Source organism: Colobus angolensis, unplaced genomic scaffold (genome assembly GCF_000951035.1).
Source record: "Colobus angolensis palliatus isolate OR3802 unplaced genomic scaffold, Cang.pa_1.0 Scaffold425, whole genome shotgun sequence".
NCBI lineage: Eukaryota > Metazoa > Chordata > Mammalia > Primates > Cercopithecidae > Colobus > Colobus angolensis.
Window position 1 is genome coordinate 1,285,056 of NW_012117655.1, and position 25,856 is coordinate 1,310,911.

The 25,856-nt window shown below is 36.2% G+C and overlaps 1 protein-coding gene across 1 annotated transcript in view; it reads right to left on the minus strand.

Moving 5' to 3' along the window:
• Positions 1-25,856, minus strand: part of LOC105522337 (WD repeat-containing and planar cell polarity effector protein fritz homolog) — a 69,738-nt gene that overhangs the window by 41,750 nt on the left and 2,132 nt on the right. The window contains exon 2 of the mRNA XM_011956831.1: positions 9,878-10,040. Coding sequence (XP_011812221.1) covers positions 9,878-10,011 — 134 coding nt within the window. The 5' untranslated portion in view covers positions 10,012-10,040. The remainder of the gene's footprint in view (positions 1-9,877; positions 10,041-25,856) is intronic.

Sequence of the window (25,856 nt, forward strand, 5' to 3'; positions counted from 1 at the left end):
TGTATAAAGATGTAATTTATAACAAAGGATCTAGAGAGAGGAATGGAGCAATACAGGAGCAAAGGTTTTGTATACTATTGTTGTTAAATTGATATTAAAACAAACTAAATGGTTATAAATTAAGATTTATAATCATCAGGTAAACCACAAAGAAAAAGCCTCCAAAGAAACTACAAGGATATTAAAATACCTACTTAACACAAGAGAAGGCACTGAGGAATAAAGGAATAAAAAGCTACAAGAGATGTAGAAAATGACAGCAAAATGACTGATGTGAATCCTGACTTATTAGTAATTACATTAATAATAAATGGATTAAATCCTCCAATTAAAAGGCAGAGATTGGAACAATGAATTTAAAAATAATCACTTTTGAATCTTTTAAGATATGTGACAGTATGTAAGAGACAAAGTGAGAAATTTTAAAAGAGAATTAAAAAAAATATTGTTTTTCTTATGTAGAGTAAGTGTCCCTCAATTCCTGTTGTGTTTTAGTCAGGAATGGGAGCTGAATTTTGTCAAAGGCTTTTTCAACATCTATATAAATAATTGTATGATTTTTATCAACCTTAGATCTATTTATATGGTATATGATATTTCATGGATTTGGTAACACTAAAACAACCTTGTATTTTCAGGGTGGATCCAAGTGTTGGATTTTTTTCACTAATATTTTACTTAATATTTTTTACATGGATGATATTGGCTTGTCATTTTTCTGTGGAAAAGTTTTTCTTTATTTTCAGTGCTTTGGAATAATTTATACAGCATTGGGAATATCTGATCTTTGAAGGTTTGGTAGAATTCTAGCCGGTCTTCTGGGCCTTTTGCTCTTTTACAGGGTAATTTCTTAATAACCTTGTCTATTTCTTTTATGAAAACTGGTGTGCTTCAGATTTCTAAATTCAATGGCGGACACTTTTGGCAATCTGTATTTAACTGGTATATTATCTATTGTTTTCTAAGTTTTCAAATTCATTTGCACAGAAATTTGCAAAGTAGTCTGTTATGATTAAAAAGAAAAAATCCTCTCTTGTTTAAATAGTTAATTTCTCCCTCCTTCCTTCTGCCATTTCTTATTTTGTATGTTTGTGTTTTCTCTCTCTTTTTTTGATCAAGCTGGTCTATTTTGTTGTTTCAAAAACATTTGCATTTGATATCTTAATTACATCTACGGTTTTTTGTTTGTTTTGTTTTTTGTCTTCTACCTGAGGTGTCAGTAATCTATGGCTTATGGACTGGTTGCCTGTTTCTGTAAATAAAGTTTTTTGTTTTGCTTTGGAAATTTCTTTTTTTATTTTAATTTTAACTTTTTTATTTTGAGACAGAGTCTTGCTCTGTCGCCCAGGCTGGAGTACAGTGGAGCAGTCTAGGCTCAGTGCAACCTCTGCCTCTTGGGTCCAAGCAATTTTCCTGCCTCAGCCTCCCAAAGTAGCTGGGATGACAGGTGTGTGCCACCACACCCGGCTAATTTTTGTATTTTTAGTAGAGACGGGGTTTCACCACATTGGCCAGGCTGGTCTCAAACTTGACCCTGACCTCGTGATTCGCCTGCCTCCCAAAGTGCTGGGATTACAGGAATGAGCCACCGCGCCTGGCTAATTTTTAATTTGTTGGATACATAGTAGGTGTATACATTTATGGGGTACATGAAATTTTGAGACAGGGTCTTGCTTTGTCACCCAGGCTAGAGTGCAGGGGCGCAATGGGTTTCAGTGTGTCATGCCTCAGCCTTCCTGAGGTGTGTGTCACCACGACTGGCTAAATTTTTTGCATTTTTAGTAGAGATAGGGTTTTGCCGTGTTTGCCGAGCTGGTCTCGAACTCCTGGCCTCAAGTGATCCACCTTCCTCAGTCTCCCTAAATGCTGGGATTACAGGCATTAGCCACCGTGCCTGGCTGTACATGAGATATTTTGATATAGGTATACAATGTGTAATAAGCACATCAGGGCAAATGAGGTGTCCATCACCTAAAGCATTTATCATTTCCTTGTGTTACAAACATTCCAGTTATACTCATTTATTTATTTTTATTAAAATATACAATAAATTACTGTTGACTGTAATTACCCTGTTGTGCTATCAAATACTAGATCTCACTCATTCTATCTGACTGCATTTTTGTACCCATTAACCATCCCCGCCACCGTCAATTACCTTTCACAGCCTCTGGTAACCACTATTATATTCACTATCTCTATGAGTTCAAGTGTTTTAATTTTTAGCTTCCCACAGATGAGTGAGAACATGTGAAGTTTGTCATTTTGTGCCTGGCTTATTTCACTTAACATAATGTTTTCCAGTTCCATGTAAATAAAGTTTTATTGGACCACAGCCACATCCATTCATTTATGTATTGTCTATGACTGTTTTTGTGCTACAACAGAGTTAAATAGTTGCAGCAGAGAACATATGGTCCATCAGCCTAAAATATTTACACTGAAGCCATTTAGGAAAAAAGTTTGCCAATCCCTTCTCTGCCTCATTAATTTCTGGTTTTATCTTTATTATTTCTTTCCTTGTGCTTTATTTTGGTTTAGTTTCTTGTTATTTTTTAAAGCTTTTGAGTTAGAATTGTTCTTTTTCATTTTTTTTCCTTGTAAAAGTGCTTAGTGGTATCAATTTTCCTCTGATTATTATTTAAATACATCCCATATATTCTGATATGTAGTGTTTTATTATAATTACTTCTTAGAAATTTCATGTTGTATTTCTTCTTTCATCCAAAAGTTCTTTCATAAAAAGTCTTAAAACTTCTACAAGGAAGGGCATGTTGGTTCTTGTTAAACATTGCTGGTTTTATTACATTGTGGATGGAGTGTTTGTAATATTTAGTGAAATTTAATGATATATTTTGGCAAGTAACATACTTTTTTTGTAAATAGTCCATGAATTCTTAGGAAGAAAACTTATTCTCTTATCAAGGAATAGAATTTGATGAATATTCATAATATCTACATTATTATGTTTAGGTATTATTTCTTCTTACTTTTTGCCTACTTGATCTATTCTGTAGTAAGCATAGTGAGTTAGGCTGGGTGTGGTGGCTCACGCCTATAATCCCAGCACTTTGGGAGGCCAAGGCAGGTGGATCACTTGAACCCAGAAGTTCAAGACTAGCCTCGGCAACATGGCAAAACCCCATCTCTGCAAAAATTACAAAAAATTAGCTGCATGTGGTGACACATGCCTGTAGTCCCAGCCACCCAGGAGGCTGAGATGGATCACCTGAGCCCAGGAGGTCAAGACTGTGGTGAGCCATGATCACGCCACTGCACTTGAGGCTGGGCAAGAGTGCGACCCTGCCAAAAAAAAAAAGTAAGTTAAAATCTCCTATTATTCATATCTCTCTATATCTCCTTGCATCTTTTATAGATTTTCCTTTATAAAGGTGGCTTCTATATTATTTGTTGTACAAATATTAAGTGTTTTATCTTTGTAAAATTTGCATTAATTTCTTTGTTGGATTTTATGCTTTTGGGCTTGAATTCTGTAATTGGTATGGTTACTATTGGTTTATTATTTTCATTTGCCTGAATATCTTTTCCCATTCCTTTATTTTTACCCTTTCTGAATCATTTTATTTAGATGTATGTCTTTCTTGCAATACATAGCTGGGTCTTGCTTTATGAGCACATTGAAAATCTTTTTTTTTTTAATAGGTGAGGTGAGTCCATTTACATTAATTGATATGACTGATATGCTAGGTTTCAACTCTTTTACTAATATTTTATAATTTTGTGAATTTTGATATATTTGCTATGTTTCTTTCTGACGTGTGTGTTTCCTTTCTTCTCACTTATTTATCACTTAAGCCCAGGAGTTCTGGGCTGCAGAATGCCCATTGGGTGCCACACTAAGTTTGGCATCAACATGGTGACCTCCTGGGAGCTGAGGACCACCAGGTTGCCTAAGGTGGGGTCAACTGGGCCAGGCTGGAAACGGAGTGGGTCAATCAGTAGTGGGATTGTGTCTGTGAATAACCATTGTACTCTAGCCTGGGCAATACAGTGAGACTCCATCTCTTAAAAAATATAAATAAAAGTAAATGGTAGGTAGTAAAGTTTGTGGTTTTGTTTTAGTGGTTATCTTTGTACTTATATCTTTTCTAATGCCCCTAGTCTCTTCTTTTCTTAGTTAACTTTTATTATGTGGCATATGAGTTTTTATTGTGTCTTTTAACTCCCACCTATTGGCTACACAACAATCAGTGAGCTTATTCTATCTTACTCTTTCACTCTCTGTTCCACTCCCATTTTCTAAAGCTGTATTACTTCTACTTAATCACAACATACAGTATTTGTATATGGGTCTTCCACCCCTTTTATCTTCTGTCTACATTTATATTTATTAAAATACAGTCAGTCCTTGTACTGACACTTTCTTACTCATCTTATGGTTAGATGAAACTCTTCCTCTAGTATTCCTCAAGAAAGGTTCATGGGTACAGAATTCCCTATATTGAAAACTGTTTCTTTTAGCGTTCATACTTGAAGGAGATCATGGATGACTATACTATCCTTGGTTCACACTTTCAGTCACTGAGTTTTTGAAAACTGTAGTTCTGCTTTTGCCTTGCCTTATATTTTATTTTTTTGAAAAGTTTGATACTTGTTTGAAAAGTTCAATACTTTTTTCCTGAAAGTGCACTTTGGGCGTCTGAGAAAAATTAGAACCATCAGCTCCAAGAAATATCCTAGCTATACTCTCATATTTCAATGATTAAATGTTTAGGACCTTCTGGTAAAAAGATCAAATAACTTACATAAGCAAAAGTACATGAATACATTTTGCAACATTCTCTTGGATTTTTAGTATCAAGTATTCTGTTACATTGTTTTATTTTTTCATTTTCATGGAATCCAATTATACAAGTGCTGTTGCTTCTTTGTCTTATCTCCCATTCCATTACTTTGTCTTTTTACTTCTCATTTTCTTTTGTTTTCTGCCATTTTCAATGTTTTTAATTAAGTTTTATAATGAGTTTATTCTCATTTGGGTACTCTGTAACTTATTTTTCATTTTTGGATAATATTATGCTTTTTTTTTCATTTATTTGTTTCAGTGGACTTTTTTGTTTTGGTTTTCGTTTGAGACAGGATATCACTCTGCAACCCAGGCTGGAGTGCACTGGCATAATCAGGACTCATTGAAGCCTTAATGTTCAGGGCCCCAAGCGATCCTCCCACCTCAGTCTCCCAAGTAGCTGGGACTGCAGGCATGGGCCACCATGCCAGGCTAATTTTTTTTTTTCTTTTTTTAGTAGAGATGAGGTCTCGCTATGTTGCCCTGGCTGGTCTTGAGCCCTTGGGCTCAAGGGATCCTCCCACCTTGGCCTCCCGAAGTGTTGGGATTACAGGTGCAAGCCACCACACCCGGCCAGTTTTCTTGGTGTCTTTTTCTATCCCTCCCTCCTTCTCTCCTGTCCATTTCTATTTTTCACTTTTGCCTTTTTCTTCTTTTCTTCTTTCTCTTTTCTTTTTTTTTTTTTTTGAGACGGAGTCTCACTCTGTCACCCAGGCTGGAGTGCAATGATGCGACCTCAGTTCACTGCAACCTCTTCCTCCCGGGTTCAAGTGATTCCCCTGCCTCAGCCTCCCAAGGAGCTGGGATTACAGATATGTGCCATCACACCAGGCTAATTTTTGTATTTTTAGTAGAGATGGGGTTTCACCATGTTGGCCAGGCTAGTCTTGAACTCCTGACCTCAGGTGATCTGCCTCAGCCTCCCAAAGTGCTGGAATCACAGGCGTGAACCACCATGCCTGGCCTCATTTTGTTTTTATAATTCAGAGTGGGTTTCAATATACCCAGTTGCTTATTCCAATGTATGTAATTCTGCCTGGTGTGTTGTTTTACAGTTTTCTTTGACATCATGATTGTTTTGGGGGAAGATAATTTTCCTTAATTGATGTGTGTAGTTTTCATTTTCTGTTACTTTGACGTAAATTTGTATGAAAATGTTCATCTTTTTCTTGTTTATTTTTGTGGTATTGGCTATGTTTTGTGAGATCCTAGTTCAGTAGGGTCCTCAGTAGAGCAAAGTCTAGGCACTTGTTACTGTATGAATAGACATAGATGAATGGAGCAGAATGACAAATCCAGCAATAAACACTTAACACCTATAGTCAGTTGATTTTTGATGAAGGGGCAAAGGCAATTCAGTGGGTAAAATGAGTTTTTTTCCCTCAAAAAAAAGTACTGGGAAAATGTGTATTTCTATGTTCTAAATAATGAACTTAGACCCTTATTCACATCCTACATAAAAATTAACTTGAAATGGACTTAAATTTAAGAGCGGAAGCTATAAAACCTCTAGAAGAAAACATGAGAAAATATCCTCATTCTTAGATTAGAAAGAAATTTAAGTACAACACATAAAAGACAATCAAAAAAAGAAAAAATTGCTCTCCTGGACTTCACCAACATTTGGGAACGTTTGCACTTCAAAAGACACGACTGGAAAATGAAAAGGCAAGCCACAGACAGGGAGAAAATACTTGCATATCAGGTATTTAATAAGGAACCTGTATTCAGAATATATAAAAGTATCTTACACAATTCAATAATAAGACAACTCAACTAAAGAATGGACAACAAATTTGAATAGTTATAACAATAAAGAATGCTAATGAGCAAATAAGAAATGTTCAACATCATTAGTTGTTAGGGAAATGCAAATTAAAGCTACAATTAGATATCATTCTTCACCCACCAGAATAGTTATAATAAAAAAAGATCGACAATATTAAATGTTGGTGAGGATACTGAGAAACTGGAACCCTTATATATTGCTGGTGAGTATGTAAAATGTTACAGGCATTTTGGAAAACAATTTGGCAGTTTCTTAAAACTAGCAAATTAAATACAAACTTAGACCCAGCAATTCAATTCCTAGATACCTGCCCAAGGGAAATGAAAATATATGTCCCCTTAGAAACTTCAATGTGAATGTTTACAGCAACATTATTCATAATAACCCCAAAATGGAAATAACCCAGATATCCATCAGCTGGTGAGTGAATAAGCAAAATGTGGCACATCCATGTAATAGAATACTATTCAGCAATTAAGAAGGAATAAACTATATATTACAACATGAGCCTCAGTAACATAATGCTAAGTGAAAGACACCAGATACAAAAGACAATATATTGTATGACTTTATGTATATGAAATGTCCAGATTATATGATTTCATTTATATAAAATTTCTCTAGAGACAGAAAGCAGAGCAATGTTTGCCTCAGGCTGGGTTAGGAGAGTGGAAATTAGGTATAACGGAACTATTTGGGAGTGATGGAAATGCTCTAAACCTAAACTGTGGTGGTGGTCATACAGCTTTATAAATTTACCAAATATCATTGTCTTGTATACTTACAATGGGTGAATTTTATGATATATGTAAGTTATATCTCAGTAAAATTGTTTTTAAAGAAGTATCCAGACGTGGTGGCTCACGCCTGTAATCCCAGCACTTTGAAAGGCCGAGGCAAAAGGATCACTTGAGCCCAGGAGTCTGAGACCTGCCTGGGCAACATGGTGAAACCTTGTTTCTACAAAAAATACAAAAATTAGCCCGGCATGGTGGCACGTGCCTGTAGTTGCAGTTGCTCGGGACACTGAGGTGGGAGAATCACCTGAGCCTGGGAGGTCGAGGCTGCAGTAAGCCATGATCGCACCACTGCACTCCAGCTTGGGTGACAGAGTGAGACCCTGCCCCCAAAATAAAAAAATAAAAAAATAAAGAGGTAGGACTTCTAGGTAGCTGAAGATAATAGCAGTCACCTATGTTCTATCTCCCAATACTTCTTTTATAAACAATACAGAACATTATACAAGGAAAAATGAAACTACATGACAATCATGTTCTTAGCATAACTTGAAGACAGAGAATGTTCAAACTTCAAAATAATTGTGAATAAAATGGAAAAAAACACCAAATGCTAATGCATGATCTCCCTAGCGCCTGATATTCTGGTACATTGGAGCATGAACTACAAGGAAGACGCTATAAAGTACCATGCAATCTGAAGAGGCAGTTTTCAAAAAGGATAGCTTCTCAGGGAAAAGGCAGAAAGAGAGGGGCACTTTTGGCATTGGGTGTGAAGGAAGAAAGAAGCATAAGGTGGGAAATACCAGACAAGAGAAAGCCAAAAAATGAGAGGTCATACAATCCCATCAAGAATTTGTGGGCTGGGCGTGGTGGCTCGTGCCTGTAATCCTAGCACTTTGGGAGGCCGAGGCGGGTGGATCACCTGAGGTCAGGAGTTTGAGACCAGTCTGGCCAACATGGTGAAACCCTGTCTCCAGTAAAAATACAAATAAATAAATAAATTAGCAGGGCACAGTGGTGGGCACCTGTAATCCCAGCTACTGTGGAGGGTGATCACAGCAAGAGAGTCGTGTGAACCAGGGAGGTGGGGGTTTGCAGTGAGCTGAGGTCATGCCATTGCACTCCAGCCTGGGCAACTAGAGCGAAACTCTGTCTCAAAAAAAAAAATAATTGGTGGAGAGTTTAATTAGCACCTCTTTGGTTTTCTCATTTCCAGGATCTCCCTGTTGAATTTTTGGCTAGTTTGCCATTCAGTCACTTGCCCTAATCAGATGAGCAGAACTGGCATTTGCTATCAAATTTGTCACTTTTACTGACAATAGTTTGCTACTTTTATTAGACAATGCTGCTAGGTAGAGTTTTTCCACCCTCAGCTCCAAATCAAGTCAGCTGTTGGTTTTTAAAGCCAGCCCTACCCTGGTAGAACTAGTCTGGGGACGGGCAGGATGATGGAAGCAGCTTCAGGCAAGAAAATAAAAGACTTCTACTTTATTACTAGAAGTTCAGCAATTTTTCATCAATAAATGCTTCTCAATTTGTTGTTTGCCTTTGTTTGATTTCCAACGCCCAGGAATGATGGTTTTTGTCTAGTTTTATATTAGTTTATTGGGGAGAGGATTTGCCGATATCCAAATAAACTCTTTCATACTTGGAAATCCTCCCCCTCTTTATTTGTGTATAGTTTGAGGCATTTTTCTTGAGGGTATTGTAGGTGGGTACATATAATTGATATATACATTTTTTTTTTAAAATTTGGCCTCTTTACAATTACTGAAAATAGTCAGGATCCTCAAAAGCAGAATGTTATGCATAAACCAGGGACCAAATCTGACCCACTGCCTATTTTTATAAATAACGTTTTATTGTAACACCCCCATTCTGATTCATTTATATATTGTCTGTAGCCACTTTTTTACTGTAACAGCAGGATTGAGTAGTTGCAAAAGTTTGTGTGACCTGCAAAGCCTAAAATATTTGCTGTCTGGCCCTTTACACAAAAAGCTTGCTGACCCTTGCTTGAGAGAATCTTTATCATCATAATTAATATTATCATTATCACTGTAAATAACATTATTACTTTTTTAAAATTTCATATGCTTTATCTTCTCAATAACCCCATGTAGCAAACTAGACAGATATCAGATATTTAAACTATCATTTATCAGATTTCAAAAACTAATGGTAAACTTGCAATAAAGAAATATTATATAAATTATAATTCAAACTACGTATTCTAAAAGTTAATATTTATTAAAGGCAGTCCAACAATCCTAGAATTTAACAGCAGAATGCAGACAATATGTTATAGTAATTTCATTTTGGCCTAGAATAACATTTATTGTAGCAATATTATTTTTACATTCACTTCTGGCATTCATTATGCCTGCTCTGAATAACCAAACTCCTGCAAATTCTGAGCCATGAGAAATGCAAATTTTTCTCCTTGACATTTTGAAATATTCTTGCTTTGCTATTAGTTCGCATTTGAACAGGTAATACTAAATACTTTATGGAGCAATTTCGTCAGTCAACATTTCTTACCTGTTAGAAGAGCCATTCAGTATTCTTTGTTGTACAATATGTCTGTGGGTTGGGCCAGAGGGAGGGCGGTTATCTGGAAATGAGTCTTCCCCTTGAGGTGCTAAAGACAGGCCAATAAAAGCTTCATTTAGCATATCCCCTCCGTCCAAGGGCCCCAGGAATTCTGTTAAAAATGATTAATATATGAGTGAAATACTAAGTACAATTTCTGCTAACTCCCTTATAAGTAAGATTACAGAACAACTTTCACGTATCCCAGTGGAACTTTTTTCTTTATTTTGTCAATTTGAAAATCTTGTTGTCCTAGTTCCCTATGACTTCTGTCATTCTTATACTTACTTCGGCAGTTTGATAACAGAATAGTGAATGTTTTCAAATACTGATTTTTAAAAATTCATTTATATCTTTCTTATATATAGTGTTTTTAACCAGCATGTTATTTATATATTTTTTGTTTTTGTTAGCCAATTACTGGAATATTTTATCTTGGAATATTGCAAGAAGTGATTTTACTCTTTCACGTATAGCACATAATTTGAAAAGAAAAGGAAAATATCTTACCTAATATTTGCTTTCAATTAGCATTTTAAACGTTATAGGGAGATATATACCCCCATATCTTAGAGCTGTACAGAGGTGTATAGAGAGATATTGGCAACTTTGACAGGGCATTGCTTAAAAATATTGTTTGAAACATAACAAAGCTGTGAAAAATATATTTTTTGTAAGAAACATAAACCTTATTAAAAGCCAAAAAAAAAAAAAAAAAAAAACCTCTTAGGACCACCGTGTATGGCAAAACATAATTTTTACCATCTTAAACATTTTAAAGCATACAGTTCAATAGTGTTAAGTATATTCACATTGTTGTGAAGCAAATCTCCAGAACTTTTTTGTCTTGTAAAACTGAAACTGCACCCATTGTACAATTCCCCATTTGCCCCTCTCCCAGTTTGATAACCAACATTTTATTTTCTGTTTATATGAATTTGATAACTTTAGATCTTGTAAAAGTGGTATCATACAGAATTTGTGTTTTTGTCACTGGCTTATTTCACTTAGCATAATGTCGTTAAGGTTTATGCGTGTTGTAGTATGTGACAAGATTTCTTCCTTTTTAAGACTGAGTAGTAAGCTATTGTATGTATATACCATGCGTTGTTTTTCCATTTTCTATTTATTGACATTTGGGTTGCTTCCACCTCCTGGCTATTGTGAATAATGCTGCTATGAACATGGATGTGCAGATATCTCCAAAACCCTGCTATCAGTGCTTTTGGACATATACTCAGAAGGAGGATTGCCATATCATACAGTGAATCTATTTTTAAATTTTTGAGGAAACACCATACTGTTTTCATTGTGGTTCACCATTTTACAATCCTACCAACAGTGCACAAAGATTCAAATTTCTCCAAATCCTTGACAAACTTGTTATTTTGTTTTTGTTTTTTTTTTTTTTTTTAAACTAGTCATCCTAATGATTGTGACGTGCTACCTTATGGTTTTGATTTGCGTTTCTCTAATAAGTGATACTGAGCATCTTTTTATATGCTTGTTGGTCATTTGTATACCTTCATTGAAGAAATGTAGATTCAAGTCACTTGTCCTTTTTTTCTTTGAGACAGAGTCTCACTCTGTTGCCCAGGCTGGAGTGCAGTATCACAGTCATGGCTCACTAAAGTCTTGACCTCTCGGGCTCAAGTGATCCTCCCACCTCAACCCTTTGAGTAGCTGGAACTACAGGTGTGTGCCACAATGCATGACTCATTTAAAAAAAACATTATTGTAGAGAGGGGCTTTCACTAGGTTGCCTAGGCTGGTCTTGAACTCCTGGGCTCAGGCAATCTTCCTGCTTCCTGTGGTGGCTCATGCCTATAATCCTGCCTCTCAAAGTGCTAGGATTACAGGCATGAGCCATGGCACCCAGCCCCCTTGCCCATTTTTAATTAGGTTGTTTTTGTTCTTAAGTTGTAGGAGCTTTTATGTAGTCTAGATATTAATGATTTGTCAGATTTGCAAATATTTTCTCCCATTCCTTAGGCTGTCTGTTCACTTTATTGGTACTTTAATGTGTCCTTTAATGCATAAAGGTTTTTGAGTTGGATTAAACCCCATTTGTAGTCCCATTTGTCTATTTTGCTTTTGTTGCTTTTGCTTTTGGTGTCATACACAAGAAATCACTGTCATATCCAATATCATGAAGCTTTTCTCTAATGTTTTCTTCTAGTAGTTTTATACTTTTGTTTCTTATGTTTAGGTCTTTAATTCATTTTGAGTTAATTTGTTTATGGTGTAACAAAAGGGTCCAACTTGCTCTTTTGCATGGGGATATTGAGTTTCCCAGCAACGTTTGTTGAAGAGATAGTTCCTGTTGCATTGAATGGTGTTGACATCTGTCAAAAATTGTTTGACCATATGGTTTATGGTTTATATCTGGGCTCTCAATTCTGTTCATTTTTGTTGGTCTGTATGTCTGCATTTATGCCAGTCCTAATGTTTAGATTACTGTAGCCTTGTAATATGTTTTGAAATCAGAAAGACCTCTTTTTCCTTTTTCAAGATTGTTCTGGCTATTCAGCATCCCTTGTGATTCCATATGAATTTTTAAATGGATTTTTCTATATTTCCAAAGATGCCATTGGGATTTTGATAGGGATTGCACTGAATTGGTAGATTACCTTGGGCAATACTGACATTTTAACAACATAAGTCTTCCAGTACATGAATATTGGATATCTTTCAATTTATTTGTGTCTTTAATACCTATCAGCAGTGTTTTCTAGTTTTAAGTCTTTTACCTCCTTGGTTAGGTTTATTCCAAAGTATTTTATTCTTTTTGATGCTATTGTAAATGAAATTGTTTTCTTACTGTCCTTTGCAGATTGCTCGTTTTTAGTGTATAGAAATGCAATGGATTTTTGTATGTTGACTTGTATCTTGCAACTTTGCTGAATTAAATTATTCTAAAGTTTTTAAATGGGATCTTTAGGGCTTTCTGCATAGGAGATTAAGACATCTGTAACCAGAGACAATTTCACTTCCTTTCTGATTTTGGTGCCTTTTATTTCACTTGCATAATTGCTTTGACTAGGACATTCCAGTACTATGTTAAATAGAAGGGGTGCAGGCATCTTTGTCTTGATCTTGATCCTAGAGTAAGGGCTTTCCGTTTTTCACCATTGAGATTGATGTTAGCTGTGGTCTTTTCATGTATAGCCTTTATTATATTGCGGTATTAATAGTTTCCTTACATCGTAGTTTGTTGAGCATTTTTAGCATGAAAGAACATCAAATTTTGTCAAACACTATTTTTGTGTGTATCAATTGAGATGATCATGTAGTTCTCATCTTTCATTCTGTTAATGTGATTAAAATGATTTTTTTTATGTTGAAACATCCTTACTTTACATCAATAAATTTTACTTGATCATGGTATATTATCTTTTTACTATGCCTAAGAATTTGGTTGGCTAGTATTTTGTTAATGACTTTTGCTCCAATATCTATCAAGAATGTTAGTCTGTAGTTTTCTTTGTCTTCATCTGGCTTTATTATTAGGGTAATGCTGGCCTTATATAATGAATTTGGGATTTTCCCTTCTTTTAATTTTTTTGAAGAGTTTGAGGAGAATGGGTGTTCATTCTTCTTTAAATATTTGCTGAAATATTCTAATGAAGGCATGAGGTCTTGGGCTTTTCTTTGTGTGGAGTGTTGGTTACTGATGCAATCTCTTTAATAGTTGTAAGTCTGTCCAGATTATGTAATTCTTCATTATCCAATCTTGGTTGGCTGTGTGTTTAAAATATTTTGTCCATTTATGTAAGGTTTCCAGTTTGTTGGCATATGACTGTTTGTATATTCTCTTACAACCCTCTTTATTTTATGTCGTACTGGCTGTAATATCCCCTCTTTCACTCTTGATTTTAGTTTTTTGAGTCTTCTCTTTTTTTAAATTAGTATACCTAATAATTGGTCAGTTTTGTAGACATTTTGGAAAAATCACCTCAAGTTTTGTTGATGATTTTTTTCTATTGCTTTTGTATTCTCTATTTCATTGATCTTTGCTCTAAACTTTATTATTTTCTTCTGTTAGCTTTGGGTTTAGTTTGTTTTTCTTTTTTCAGTTTCTTAAGTTACAAAGTTAGATTGTTAGTTTTCAATCTTTCTTCTTTTTTAATGTAAACATAGCCATAAACTTCTCTATTAGTACTGTTTTCACTGCATCTCACAAGTTTGGGCACTGATATGGCTTGAATGTTCCCTCCAAATCTCATGTTGAGATGTAATACCCAGTATAGAAGGTGGGACCTTGTATTAGGCTGTTCTTGCATCACTATAAAGAAATACCACACAACCGGAGCAACATGTCAAAACCGCATTTCTACAAAAAGTACAAAAATTACCTAGGCATGGTAGCTCATGCCTATTATTGCAGTTACTCAGGAATTTGAGGCTGGAGAATCACTGGACCAAGGAAACAGAGGTTGCAGTGAGCTGAGACTGCACCACTGCACTCCAGCCTGGGTGACAGAGTGAGACCCTGTCTCGGGAAAAAAAAAAAAAGAAATATCAGAGACTGGGTAATTTATAAAGAAAAGGGGTTTAATTGACTCATTGTTCTGTAGACTGTATGTACATGCATGGTGCTGGCATCTGCTCAGCTTCTGGGGAGGACTCAGGGTGCTTTTCCTCATGGAGGAAGGTGAAATGGAAGGTGACTGGATCATGGGAGCAGATTTCTCATGAATGGTTTAGCACCATCCCCTTGGTGATGTCTTTGCAGTAGTGAGTTCTCATGAGATCTGGCTATTTAAAAGTGTGTGGCACCTCCTCCTTCTCTTTCTCCTTCTCCAGCCTTCCCTTGCTCTTCCCATTTCACCTTCTGTCATCAGGAAAAGCTCCCTGAGGCCTCCTCAGAAGCTGAGTAGATGCCAGCACTGTGCCTGTAGAGCCTGCAGAACTGTCAATAAAACTTCTTTTCTTTAAAAATTACCCAGTCTTGAGTATTCCTTTATAGCAATCCAAGAATGGCCGAACACAGGAACACTGTGTTTTCATTTTCATTTGTCTCAAGAGGTTTTCTAATTTCCCTTGTGATTTCTTCTTTGACCTGTTGTTTGAGTGCATTGCTTAATTTTCATGTATTTGTGGATTTTCCAGTTTTCCTTCTGTTGTTGATGTCTAGTGTCATTTCACTGTAATCAGAGAATATATTTTCTGTGATTGCTGTCTTTTAAAATTTGTTAAGATTTGTTTTGTGGCCTTCATGTGGTCTATTTTGGAGAATATTCCATGTGCACTTGAAAAGAATGTTCTTTTTTTTTGCAGTTGATGGGTGAGTGTTCTGTATATGTTCTGTTCATTATATAGGCCTGGAGGTCATTATCTTAAGTGAGATAACTCAGAAAACAGAAAGTCAAATACCATACGTTCTCATTTATAAATAGGAGCTAAATACTGTGAACACATGGAAATAGACTGTAGAATAATAGACACTGGAGCCTCAGAACAGTGGGAGAGTGGTAATTGTTGTTGAAGACCTCTATTACTTTCTTTTGGTATGCATTTAAGGGGTGGAAGTGCAGTTTTGTTACATGGCTGTACCTTGTAGTGGTAAAGTCTGGCTATTTAGTGTATCCACCACCTGAATAATGTACATAGTACCCATTTATTTATTTCTCATCCTTTACCCACCTCCTATAGTACTGAATCTCCAGTGTCTATTATTCCATACTTTATGTCCATGTATACACAATATTTAGCTCTCACTCATAAGTGAGAACATGTGGTGTTCGACTTTCTGTTTCTGGGTTATTTAACTTAAGAATATAGCCTCCAGTTCCATCAATGTTGCTGCAAAAGATAATTTTGGCTGAGTGGTATTCCACTGCACATATACACTACATTTTCTGTATCCAGTCGTTCACTGATGTAAACATAGGTGATTCCATCGCTTTGCTGTTGTGAATAGTGCAGTGATAAACACATGAGTGTGGGTATCTTTTAGATCTAATTATTTATTTTCCTTTGGGTAGATAGCCAGTAGCGAGATTGCTACCTCAAATGGCAGTTCTATTTTCAGTTCTATGAGAAATCTCCATATGATTTTTCATACAGGTTATACTAATTTACATTCCCACTAACAGTGTGTAAGTGTTCCATTTTCTCTGCATCTTTACCAACATCTGTTTTTTATTTATTTATTTATTTTTTTGAGATGGAGTCTCGCTGTGTCGCCCGGGCTGGAGTGCAGTGGCCGGGTCTCAGCTCACTGCAAGCTCCACCTCCCAGGTTTACGCCATTCTCCTGCCTCAACCTCCTGAGTAGCTGGGACTACAGGCACCCGCCACCTCGCCCGGCTAGTTTTTTTGTATTTTTTAGTAGAGACGGAGTTTCACCGAACATCTGTTATATTTTGAATTTTTAGTAATAGCCATTATGACTTCTGTGAAATATGTCATTGTGGTTTTAATTTGCATTTCTCTGATGGTTAGTGATGTTAAACGTTTTTTCATATGCAGGTTAGATATTTGTATGTTTTCTTTTGAAAAAATGTTCATGTTTTTTGCCCATTCGGTAGTGTAGGAGGTGGGTAAAGGATGAGGAGATATTTATGTTCTTTGATTTGTTTATGTCGTTGTTGAGTTGTTTGAGTTCGTTGCATATTAGTCCCTTGTTGTATCCATAGTTTGTAAATGTTTTCTCCCATTCTGCACGTTGTCTGTTGTCTTATTTCTTTTGCTTTGCAGAAGCTCTTTGGTTTAATTAAGTCCCATTTGCCTATTTGTGTTTTTGTTGCATTTGCTTTTGAGGCCTTAGTCAAAAATTGTTCATCTAGGCCAATGTCCAGAGGAGTCTTCCCTAGGTTTTCTTCTAATATTTTTATAGTTTCAGGTCTTACATTTAAGCCTTTAATTGATCTTGAGTTGGCTTATAGATGGTAAGAGACAGAAGTCCAGTTTCATTCTTCCGCACAGGTAATCCAGTTTTCCTGGCACCACTTATTGTAAAGGATGTCCTTCATTGTAAAGGATGTCCTTCCTTCAGGGTATGTTTGTGTTGATATTGTCAAAGATCAGTTGTCTATAGGTATGTGGCTTTATTTCTGAGTTCTCTATTGTGTTACATTGATCTATGTGTCTGGTTTTATACATGTACCATGCTGTTTTGGTTACTATGGCCTCGTAGTATAATTTGAAGTAATGTGATGCCCCCAGCTTTGTTCTTTCTCCTTACAATTGCTTTGGATATTCAGGCTCTTTTTTCATTCCATATGAATTTGAGGATTATTTTTTCTAATTCTGTGAAAGAAAACATTTTAAAAATAGGAATTATATTCAATCTGTACATCTGTATGGTTGTTTTAATGATATTGATTTTTCTGATCCATGAACATGGGAGGTTTTTCCATTTGTGTCATGTATGATTTCTATCATCAGTGTTTTGTAGTTTTCCTTGTAAAGATCTTTAACCCCCTTGTTTAAAATATATTCCTAAATATTTTACATTTTTTGTAGCTATTGTACTTATTGATTTGGTTCTCAGTTTGTTGTTCATGTATAGAAATGAACTGATTTTTATTCACTCATTTCATTCTGAAACTTTACAGAATTTATGAAATCTAGGAGTCTTTGGGATTTTCTAGGTATAAGATCATATCATGAGCAAACAGAGATAAGCTGAATTCATCTTTTCCAAATTTGGATGCCTTTTATTTCTTCTCTTGCCTGATTGCTCTGGCTTGGGTTTCTAGTATGTTGAACAGGAGTGGTGAAAGTGGTCATCAATGTCTTGTTCCAGTTCTTCGGGAGACTGCTTTCAAATTTTTCCTGTTTAGTATAATGTTTTCTGTGGTCTTATCATATATTGCTTTTATTACTTTGCAGTATGTTCCTTTTATGCCTAGTTTGTTGAGGATTTTATCACAAAAGGATCCTTAGTTTTATCAAATGCTTTTTCTGTATCTATTGAGATATTTATATAGTTTGTTTTTAATTCTCCTTATATAATGAATCAAATTTATTTACTTGAATATGTTGAACTAGACTTGCATCTTTGGAATAAAACCATTTGATTGTGGTGTATTATATTTTTGTTGTGCTGTTGTATTGGGTTTGCTAGTACTTTGTTGCAAATTTTTGCATCTGTGTTCATCAGAGATTTTGGTCTATAGTTTTCATTTTTTGTTGTGTGCTAGTCTGGCTTTAGTATCAGAATAATACTGGTTCTGTACAATGAGTCAGGGAGGCTTCCCTCATTGAAGTTTTGGAAGCGTTTCAGGGGGCATTGGCACCAGTTCTTTGTAGATTTGGTAGAATTTGGCTGTGAATCCATTTGCCCCTGGACTTTTTTTTTTTTTTTTTTCCTTAGGAGACTTTTTTTATTACTGATTAAGTGTCACTACTTGTTACTGGTTTGCTTAGGATTTCTATGTGTTCAATCTCGGGTGGTTTTATGTTTCCAGGAATTTATATGTCTTCTAGATTTTCTAGTTTGTGAGTGCAGAGATGTTCATTGTAGTCTCTGATGATCACTTGTATTTCTGTAGTATCAGTTCTAATGTCTCCTTTTAAATTTCTGATTGTTTATTGGATCTTCTGTCTTCTTTTCTTGATTAGCTAGCAGTTTGTCAACTTCATTTTATCAAAGAACAAACTTTCTGTTTCTTTGATCCTTTATAATGTTCTTTTGTTCACAATTTCATTTAGTTCTTCCCTGATTTGTTGTTTTCTGTTAGCTTTGGGTTTTCTTTGTTCTTTTTTTTCTACTTTCTTGAGGTGTGATGTTAGGCTGTTAATTTGATTTTTCTATTCTTTGGATGTAAGCATTTAATGTTATAAACTTCCCTCTTAGCACTGCTTTTGCTGTATCCCAGAGGTTTTGGTATGTTGTTTCCATTTTCATTCATTTCTAAAAATTTTTAAATTTCCATCTTAATTTTGTCATTTACCCAAAGACCATTCAGGAATATGTTGTCCATTTTCCATGTGTTTATGTAGTTTCAGCAGTTCCTCCTGGTATTGATTTATAGTTTTATTTTTCTATGGTCTGAGAAAATACTTGGTATGATTTCAATTTTTAAAAATTTATTGAGATTTGTTTTATGACCTAATGTATGGTCTATGTTTGAGAATGCTGCATGCACTAATGAGAAGAATCTATATTCTGCTGTTGTTGGGTAGAGTGTTCTGTAAATGTCTGTTAGGTATATTTGGTCTCAAGATCAATTTAAGCCCAGTGTTTCCTTGTTGTTTTTCTGTCTCAATGATCTGTGAACTGCTGTGAGTGCAGTGTTGAAGTCTCCCACCATTATTATATTGCTGTCTATCTCTTTATGTCCAGTAATATTTGTTTTGTGACTCTGACTGCTCCAGTGTTTTGTGTGTATATGTTCAGGATTTTTATATCCTCTCATTGAATTGATTCCTTTATCATTATATAATGACTGACTTTGTCTTTTTTTTTTTACTTTTGTTGATTCAAAGTCTGTTTTATCTGATATAAGCATAGATACTCCTGCTCACTTTTAGTTTCTGTTTGTGTGGGAGATCTGTTTCTAGCCCTTTACCTTCAAGCTATAAGAATGTTTACCAATATGGGGAGTTTCTTATAGTCCTTATGAAAATATGGTTCATATTTTAAAAACCTATCTGGCAATCTATACATTTAAATGAAGGATTTTATCTGTTTATGTACAGTGTTCATAGTTATATGTGAGGTTTGTTTCTGTCATAATGTTATCAAATTGCTTTGTACATTATATGCATCTTTTTCCCCCCCTTTGTTTGTCTTTGTGGTTTGGCGGAGTTCTGTCCTGTTGTAATTTGATTTCTTTCTCTTCCTCCTTTGTATAACTGTTTTCATAAGACCTGTGAGTTTTATACTTTTGTGTATTTTTATGATTGCAAACATTGACCATTTTGTTCCATGTTTAGAACTCCTTTGAATATTTTTATAGGGTTCGTCTAGTGGTGATACAATCCCTCGGTGTTTGGAAAATACCTTATTTCTCCTTTAGTTATGAAACTTATTTTAGCAGAATACAAAATTTGTGGTTGATAATTTTTTTTTCCTTTAAGCACACTGAAAATAGAATCCCAATCTCTTACTGGCTTATAAAGTTTCCACTGAGAAGTCCACTGTTAGTCTGATGGAGTTTCCTTTACAGGTGACTAGATTATTTTCTCTTGCTGATTTTAGGATTTCTTCCTTTGTATTGATTTTAGACAATTTAATGACTATATGTTGTGGTGAAATCCATCTGGCAGTGTGTTCTCTTAGTATTCATTTGGCCCCTAGTATTTGCATGTCCAAATCTCTTATAAAACTAGGGAAATTTTCATCCATTGTTTCCTTAAATGATTTTCTTTTTTTTTTTTTTTGAGACGGAGTCTCGCTCTGCCGCCCAGGCTGGAGTGCAGTGGCCAGATCTCAGCTCACTGCAAGTTCCGCCTCCCGGGTTTATGCCATTCTCCTGCCTCAGCCTCTGGAGTAGCTGGGACTACAGGCGCCCGCCAAGTTTTTTGTATTTTTTAGTAGAGACGGGGTTTCACCATGTTAGCCAGGATGGTCTTGATCTCCTGACCTCGTGATCCGCCCGCCTCGGCCTCCCAAAGTGCTGGGATTACAGGCTTGAGCCACTGCGCCCGGCCAAATGATTTTCAAAACTATGTTTTTCCTTCTCCCTCAGGAACACCAATGATTCATAAGTTTAGATTCTTTATATAATTCCATGCTTCTCAAAATGTTCATTCTACTTTATTCTTTTTTCTTTATCTTTGTCTAACTAGATTAATTCAAAGCACTTGTCTTCAAATTTTGAGATTCTGTCTTCTGCTTTATCTAGTCAGTTATTGACCCTTTCAGCTGTATTTTGTAATTCCTTCAGTGAATTTTTCATTTCCAAAAGTTATGTTTGTTCATTTTTAGATAAGAAAAAATTGGTAAAGTTCTCTGTGATAAATTTCTCATTTATATCCAGAATTATTTTTCTGATTTCTTTCTATTGGTGTTCAGATTTCTTTTGGATCTCATTGAGCTTCTATAAAATCAATATTTTGAATTCTTTATCTGGCATTTCAGAAATTTCCTTTTGGTCAGCATCCATTGCTAGAGAGTTAGTGTAATCCTTTGAGGGGTGTCATAACCCCCTGACTTTTCATGCTTCCAGTATTATGAAGATTTTTTTCTCATTTGGAGAAATAGTTACTTCTTATTATTGAATTACCAGGGTTTGGACAGGACGTCCCCCCCCCACCACTAAGTCCTTGAGGATGTGACTGTAATATATGTTGTGCAGGGCTGTTTGGCTTTGCTACCAGGTGCATTCAGTGGCAAAGACTATGTATGAATTCCTTGGTTGTAAATTACCATCATGTGGTGGCTTTTTCAAATGCTGGTTGTAGTAGTGGTATACCAGGCAGGTGAGTATGCTCATGACCTCCTGGGAAGCAAGGGTTATAGGTCACAAGGAGCTTATCTCATTCCTAAGTGCTGTGGGCTTGTGTTACCAGATTTTGTCCTGTGTTGTGCAGGTTGACCTCCAGGCCAGTCAGTGGCACTTGTAGGTAAGAGCTGGCTGTGGTGGTAGTAAAGTTCATGCTTGATCTTTGTTTACCAAGAGAAACTCTCCAATGTCCCAGGCAATGGGCTAGATTGTGGAATGCTCAGTGGTTTCGGTTTTATCCTCAGCCTCAGAGAGTGTGTGAAGCTGGGCAGAGCTGGACCAGGCAACCCTGTACTTGCACTGGTCCCACCCACCTCCCGAACAGTGAATGCAAGCACTATCTCTGAGGAGAGTTTAGGGAGCAGTCACCAAATGCCTGGATATACGTCCAATAAAGGGTAGAAACACTGCTGCTGCACCAAGTTCCTCACATGTGAAGACCAGGGCAGCCAAACAAAGCTCCTAGACCAGGTGAGCTGGTGTGGGAATCTGCCTCCCTCTCACTCCTCAGAACCAATGGAGTTCCCACCCTGGCATGAGCTACGGCACTTAGGAAAGTCAATGCAGATTGGCTTTAGATCGCAGTGCCATCCCTGTCCACAAATCTTGTCACTTGGGGAAAACCATGGCTGTCTAACAAATCTCCTCCCCTTCTGGTTCCACAAAGGGGGAAAGCCCAATTTCAGAACCCATGGCTTGAATGCACTCCACAATCACCACTCAGTTCTGGATGTGGGAGGCCTTCCCCAACTCCAGTCCCAGCACTCCGTTCTCCAGCCCAAGAATCTCTGATGCCCATGGGTACTGCTGCTAAGTTACTGAATCCTGCCCAGTGAGCCAGAATTGAGAAGGGCATCCTCCTGTTAGATCCCAGGTCTGGGAAAATGTCTGGAGCATTTCCCAATATTTTTCTTTCTCACTCTCCTGGCTGCTTGCCATGTTAGCCCCAGGGCTTAGAAGGGCCGAGGTAGTTTCCCATGGTGTGGGTGGCATGGTTTCTCAGAGGAAAGGTAGATCACAGAGGTACACTCTTGGCTCCTCTACCATATCAGGGGCTTCACTCACAGTTCTCAGCCAGATACTGCTACTCAGGGTGCCTTCTCACCTTTTCTTTTCTGGGATTTGAATTTCTGTGCTCGTTCTTGAATAAAAGAGCACTGTGTGACTATACACTATTTTTTTTTTGCTTCCAAATAGGGGAAGCATGCTAGAAAAGTCTCTGATCTGCCACCTTGGGGAAAAAAAAGAGAAGTCCTTTATTTCTTTATTGATCTTATATCTGGTGGTCCTATCCATTACTGAAATCTCCTACTATTACTGTGTTGATATGTATTTATCCCTTCAATTCTGTCAATGTTTGCCTCACATATTTAAGAGCTCTGATATTTAGTGCATAAATATTTATAATTACTATATCATCCTGGTGAATTGACCCTTTAATCATTATATAGTATCCTTCTTAGACTCTTGTGACAGTTTTTGACTTAAAGTCTATTTTGCCTCATATTAGTACAGATATCCCTGCTCTCTTTTGGTTACTGTCTGCGTTGAATATCTTTTTTCATCCTTCACGTTTAGCCTTTATGTGTTATTAGATCTAAATGGCTTCTATGCAGCATATCACTGGATCCTATTTTTATTTATCCACTTAGCCAATATGTCTTTGGCAGAGGAGTTTAATTTCCTCACTTTAAAGTAATTACTGATATGGAAAGATTTTCTATTGCCATTTTGTTACCTGTTTCCTGTATATCTTGTGGCTTTTTGGACCCTCATTCTTCTCTTACTGTCTGTCTTTGACTCCCTTCTCATTTCCTTTTGTGTGCATTGTATGGATATTTTCTTGTGGTTACCACTGCAATTGCAGAAAGTATCTTAAAGTTATAACAAATCTATTTTAGGCTAATAAGAACTTAATTTCAATTGCGTACACAAATTCTCCTTTACAGCCACCATTTCCCCCCTTATGTTATTGTCATAAATTACCTATTGTATATATTGTGTATCAATTAACATAGATTTATAATTTTGTGTGTCTGTGATTTACTTGGTTAGACTTGTATACACAAGAATTAAAAGTGGATTTATGCACCAGAATTACAATATAGGATTCCATATTTATTTAAATGTTTATTAGCGGAGAACTTTATAATTTCATATTACTATGTTGGTGCTTACTATCCTTTGTTTAATTTGAAGGACTCTCTTTAGTGTTTATTGTCTAGTAATATTGACTAAACAGCTTTTGTTTATCTGGAAAGGTCTTAATTTCTTCTTCATTTCTGAAGGACAGTTTTTCTGGATACAATATTCTTGATTTCTTTTTCTTTTAGCACTTTAATCATTCCATTTCTTTTTAGCCTTCAAGGTTTCTATTGAGAAATCTGCTGATAATCTTAGCTGGCTCACTTATACGTGATGAGTTGTTTTTCTCTGGCTGCTTTCAAGATTCTTTGACTCATAACAATTTGATTATAACATGTCTTGGTATGGGTCTCTTCAGGTTTATCACAGTTGGAGTTCACTCAGTCTTGAGTTCATAGGTCCATTTCTTTTATCAGCCTTGGAAAGTTTGTCGCCACTTTTTGTTCAAATAAGCTCTTTGTCCCTTTCTCTTTCTCTCCTCCTTTTGAGACTCCCATACTACATATATTATTCTGCTCAGGTTCTATTAATTTATCTTCATTTTTTTTTTCTCCTCAGTCTCAATAATTTCAAATATGTTAACTTCAAGGACACTGATTCTTCTGCTTGCTTAAGTCTGCTGTTGAACCCCTCTAGTGAATTATTTAGTTCACTTGTATTTTTCAGGTCCATAGTTTGTTTTTGTTTTTTCAAGAGACAGAGTCTTGCTATGTTGCCCAGGCTAGTCTTGAACTTCTGGACTCAAGCAATCCTCCCTCCTCAGCTTCCCAAAGTGTTAGGATTACAGGCTTGAGGCATCATGCCTGGCTTTATAATTTTTTGAAAATAGTTTCTCTTTGTTGATATTCTTATTTTGTTCATGCATTGTTTTTCTGATTTCTGTGTAGTTCTGTGTTCTCTTGAAGGTCTTGATCATCTTTATGAGAGTTATTATAAATTCTTTTTTAGGAAGCTTATAGATCTGCATTTCTTTAAGGCAAATTTCTGGAGCTTAATTTTGTTCCTTTGTTCCGGCCATGGTCCCATTTCTTTGTATGCCTTGCAGTCTTTTGTTGGGATTTGAGCATTTGAAGAAACAGCCAACTTTCTCAATCTTTATGAACTACCTTTATTTGGGGGAAAACTGTGACCAGTCAGTCTGGCTAGAGGTTCTGAGACCTCTCAGATTTTTCCTGGGGATGCATTTTCTTTGGGGTTGTATGTTTACTTTTAGTATATCTGGGTGCTTCTGTCTTCCTTTCTTGTGTCTTCGCGGGAGCTGTTTCTGTTTTAGTCCTCTGCCCTTAATCTCCTGCTCCCCCTAGAGCCTGTCTGCAGAACTGCAGAGTCTCTGCTGTCTAACATACTAAGGCATTAACCTCTGTTTTCAGTGGCTTTTAATCTTGTATCCACACTATGCAACTGCCATTCTCATCAGTTCCCTGAGCAAAGTAATGCAGCCCGCAAGGAAGTTAGCATGCTGGACTTAAGTTTCACTCTATTTCTTCTGTTCCAAGGGAGGGGTCAGGCAAGCAAAATACAATGAACTCTCTTACCCTCTCAGGCACCATCCATTCTCTTGTTTTTGCACTTGCCTGAGTCCTGTAGTCCATTAACTAATTTCTAGGTTTATCACAAAGCTATTTTTATGTATATGTTGCAGATAATTTGTCTCCATAGAAAAACGAGGGCCTGGAGCTTCCTAATCTGCCATCTTGCTAATGTCATTTCTGTATATTATTTCCACAGTGTGTATATAGATCTACATAGATATATAGATTTGAAAACTGTAGCAGATAAGGACTAAATGCTTTTTCCTTGACAGACAAACATTATATTTATTCTCACCTTGAGTCCTTTTCCCAATCCTTACTATTATTGAATTTCTTTTTATATTCCATTAGAAAATACATATAGCATATGGACTGTCTCCTCCCAAAACTTTCTGTAATACATTCTGCTTGGTTATGCCAGTACTATTTTAAGGATGAAAAGTGTAGTAGGTCCTTCTATTAACATACTTATTTTCCAGAATATCATTACATGGACCAATTGTACTCTTTGCTATTCATTAAGATAAAATGAAAATGTATCTCTATCAGTAAATGGAGTTCTTAGATGGTTTCATTTTCAAATGTGAAAATTAGGTTTGATTGTTCATTCTTAAAAGCAAACATTTATTGAAGGTCTATTCTGTGCAGATATCTTTACTGATTGGGGGATATAAAGACGAAGCGGACATAATCCCATCCTTAATGAGCTTACAGTGTGATAGCAGGGTGGGGAGAGGGGGCAGAAAAAAATAAACAATAGTGACAACATAGAAGCAGAGAAGAGTCCAGGTGCTGTGGCTCATGCCCGTAATCCCAGCAATTTGGGAGGCTGAGGCGGGCAGATTGCTTGAGC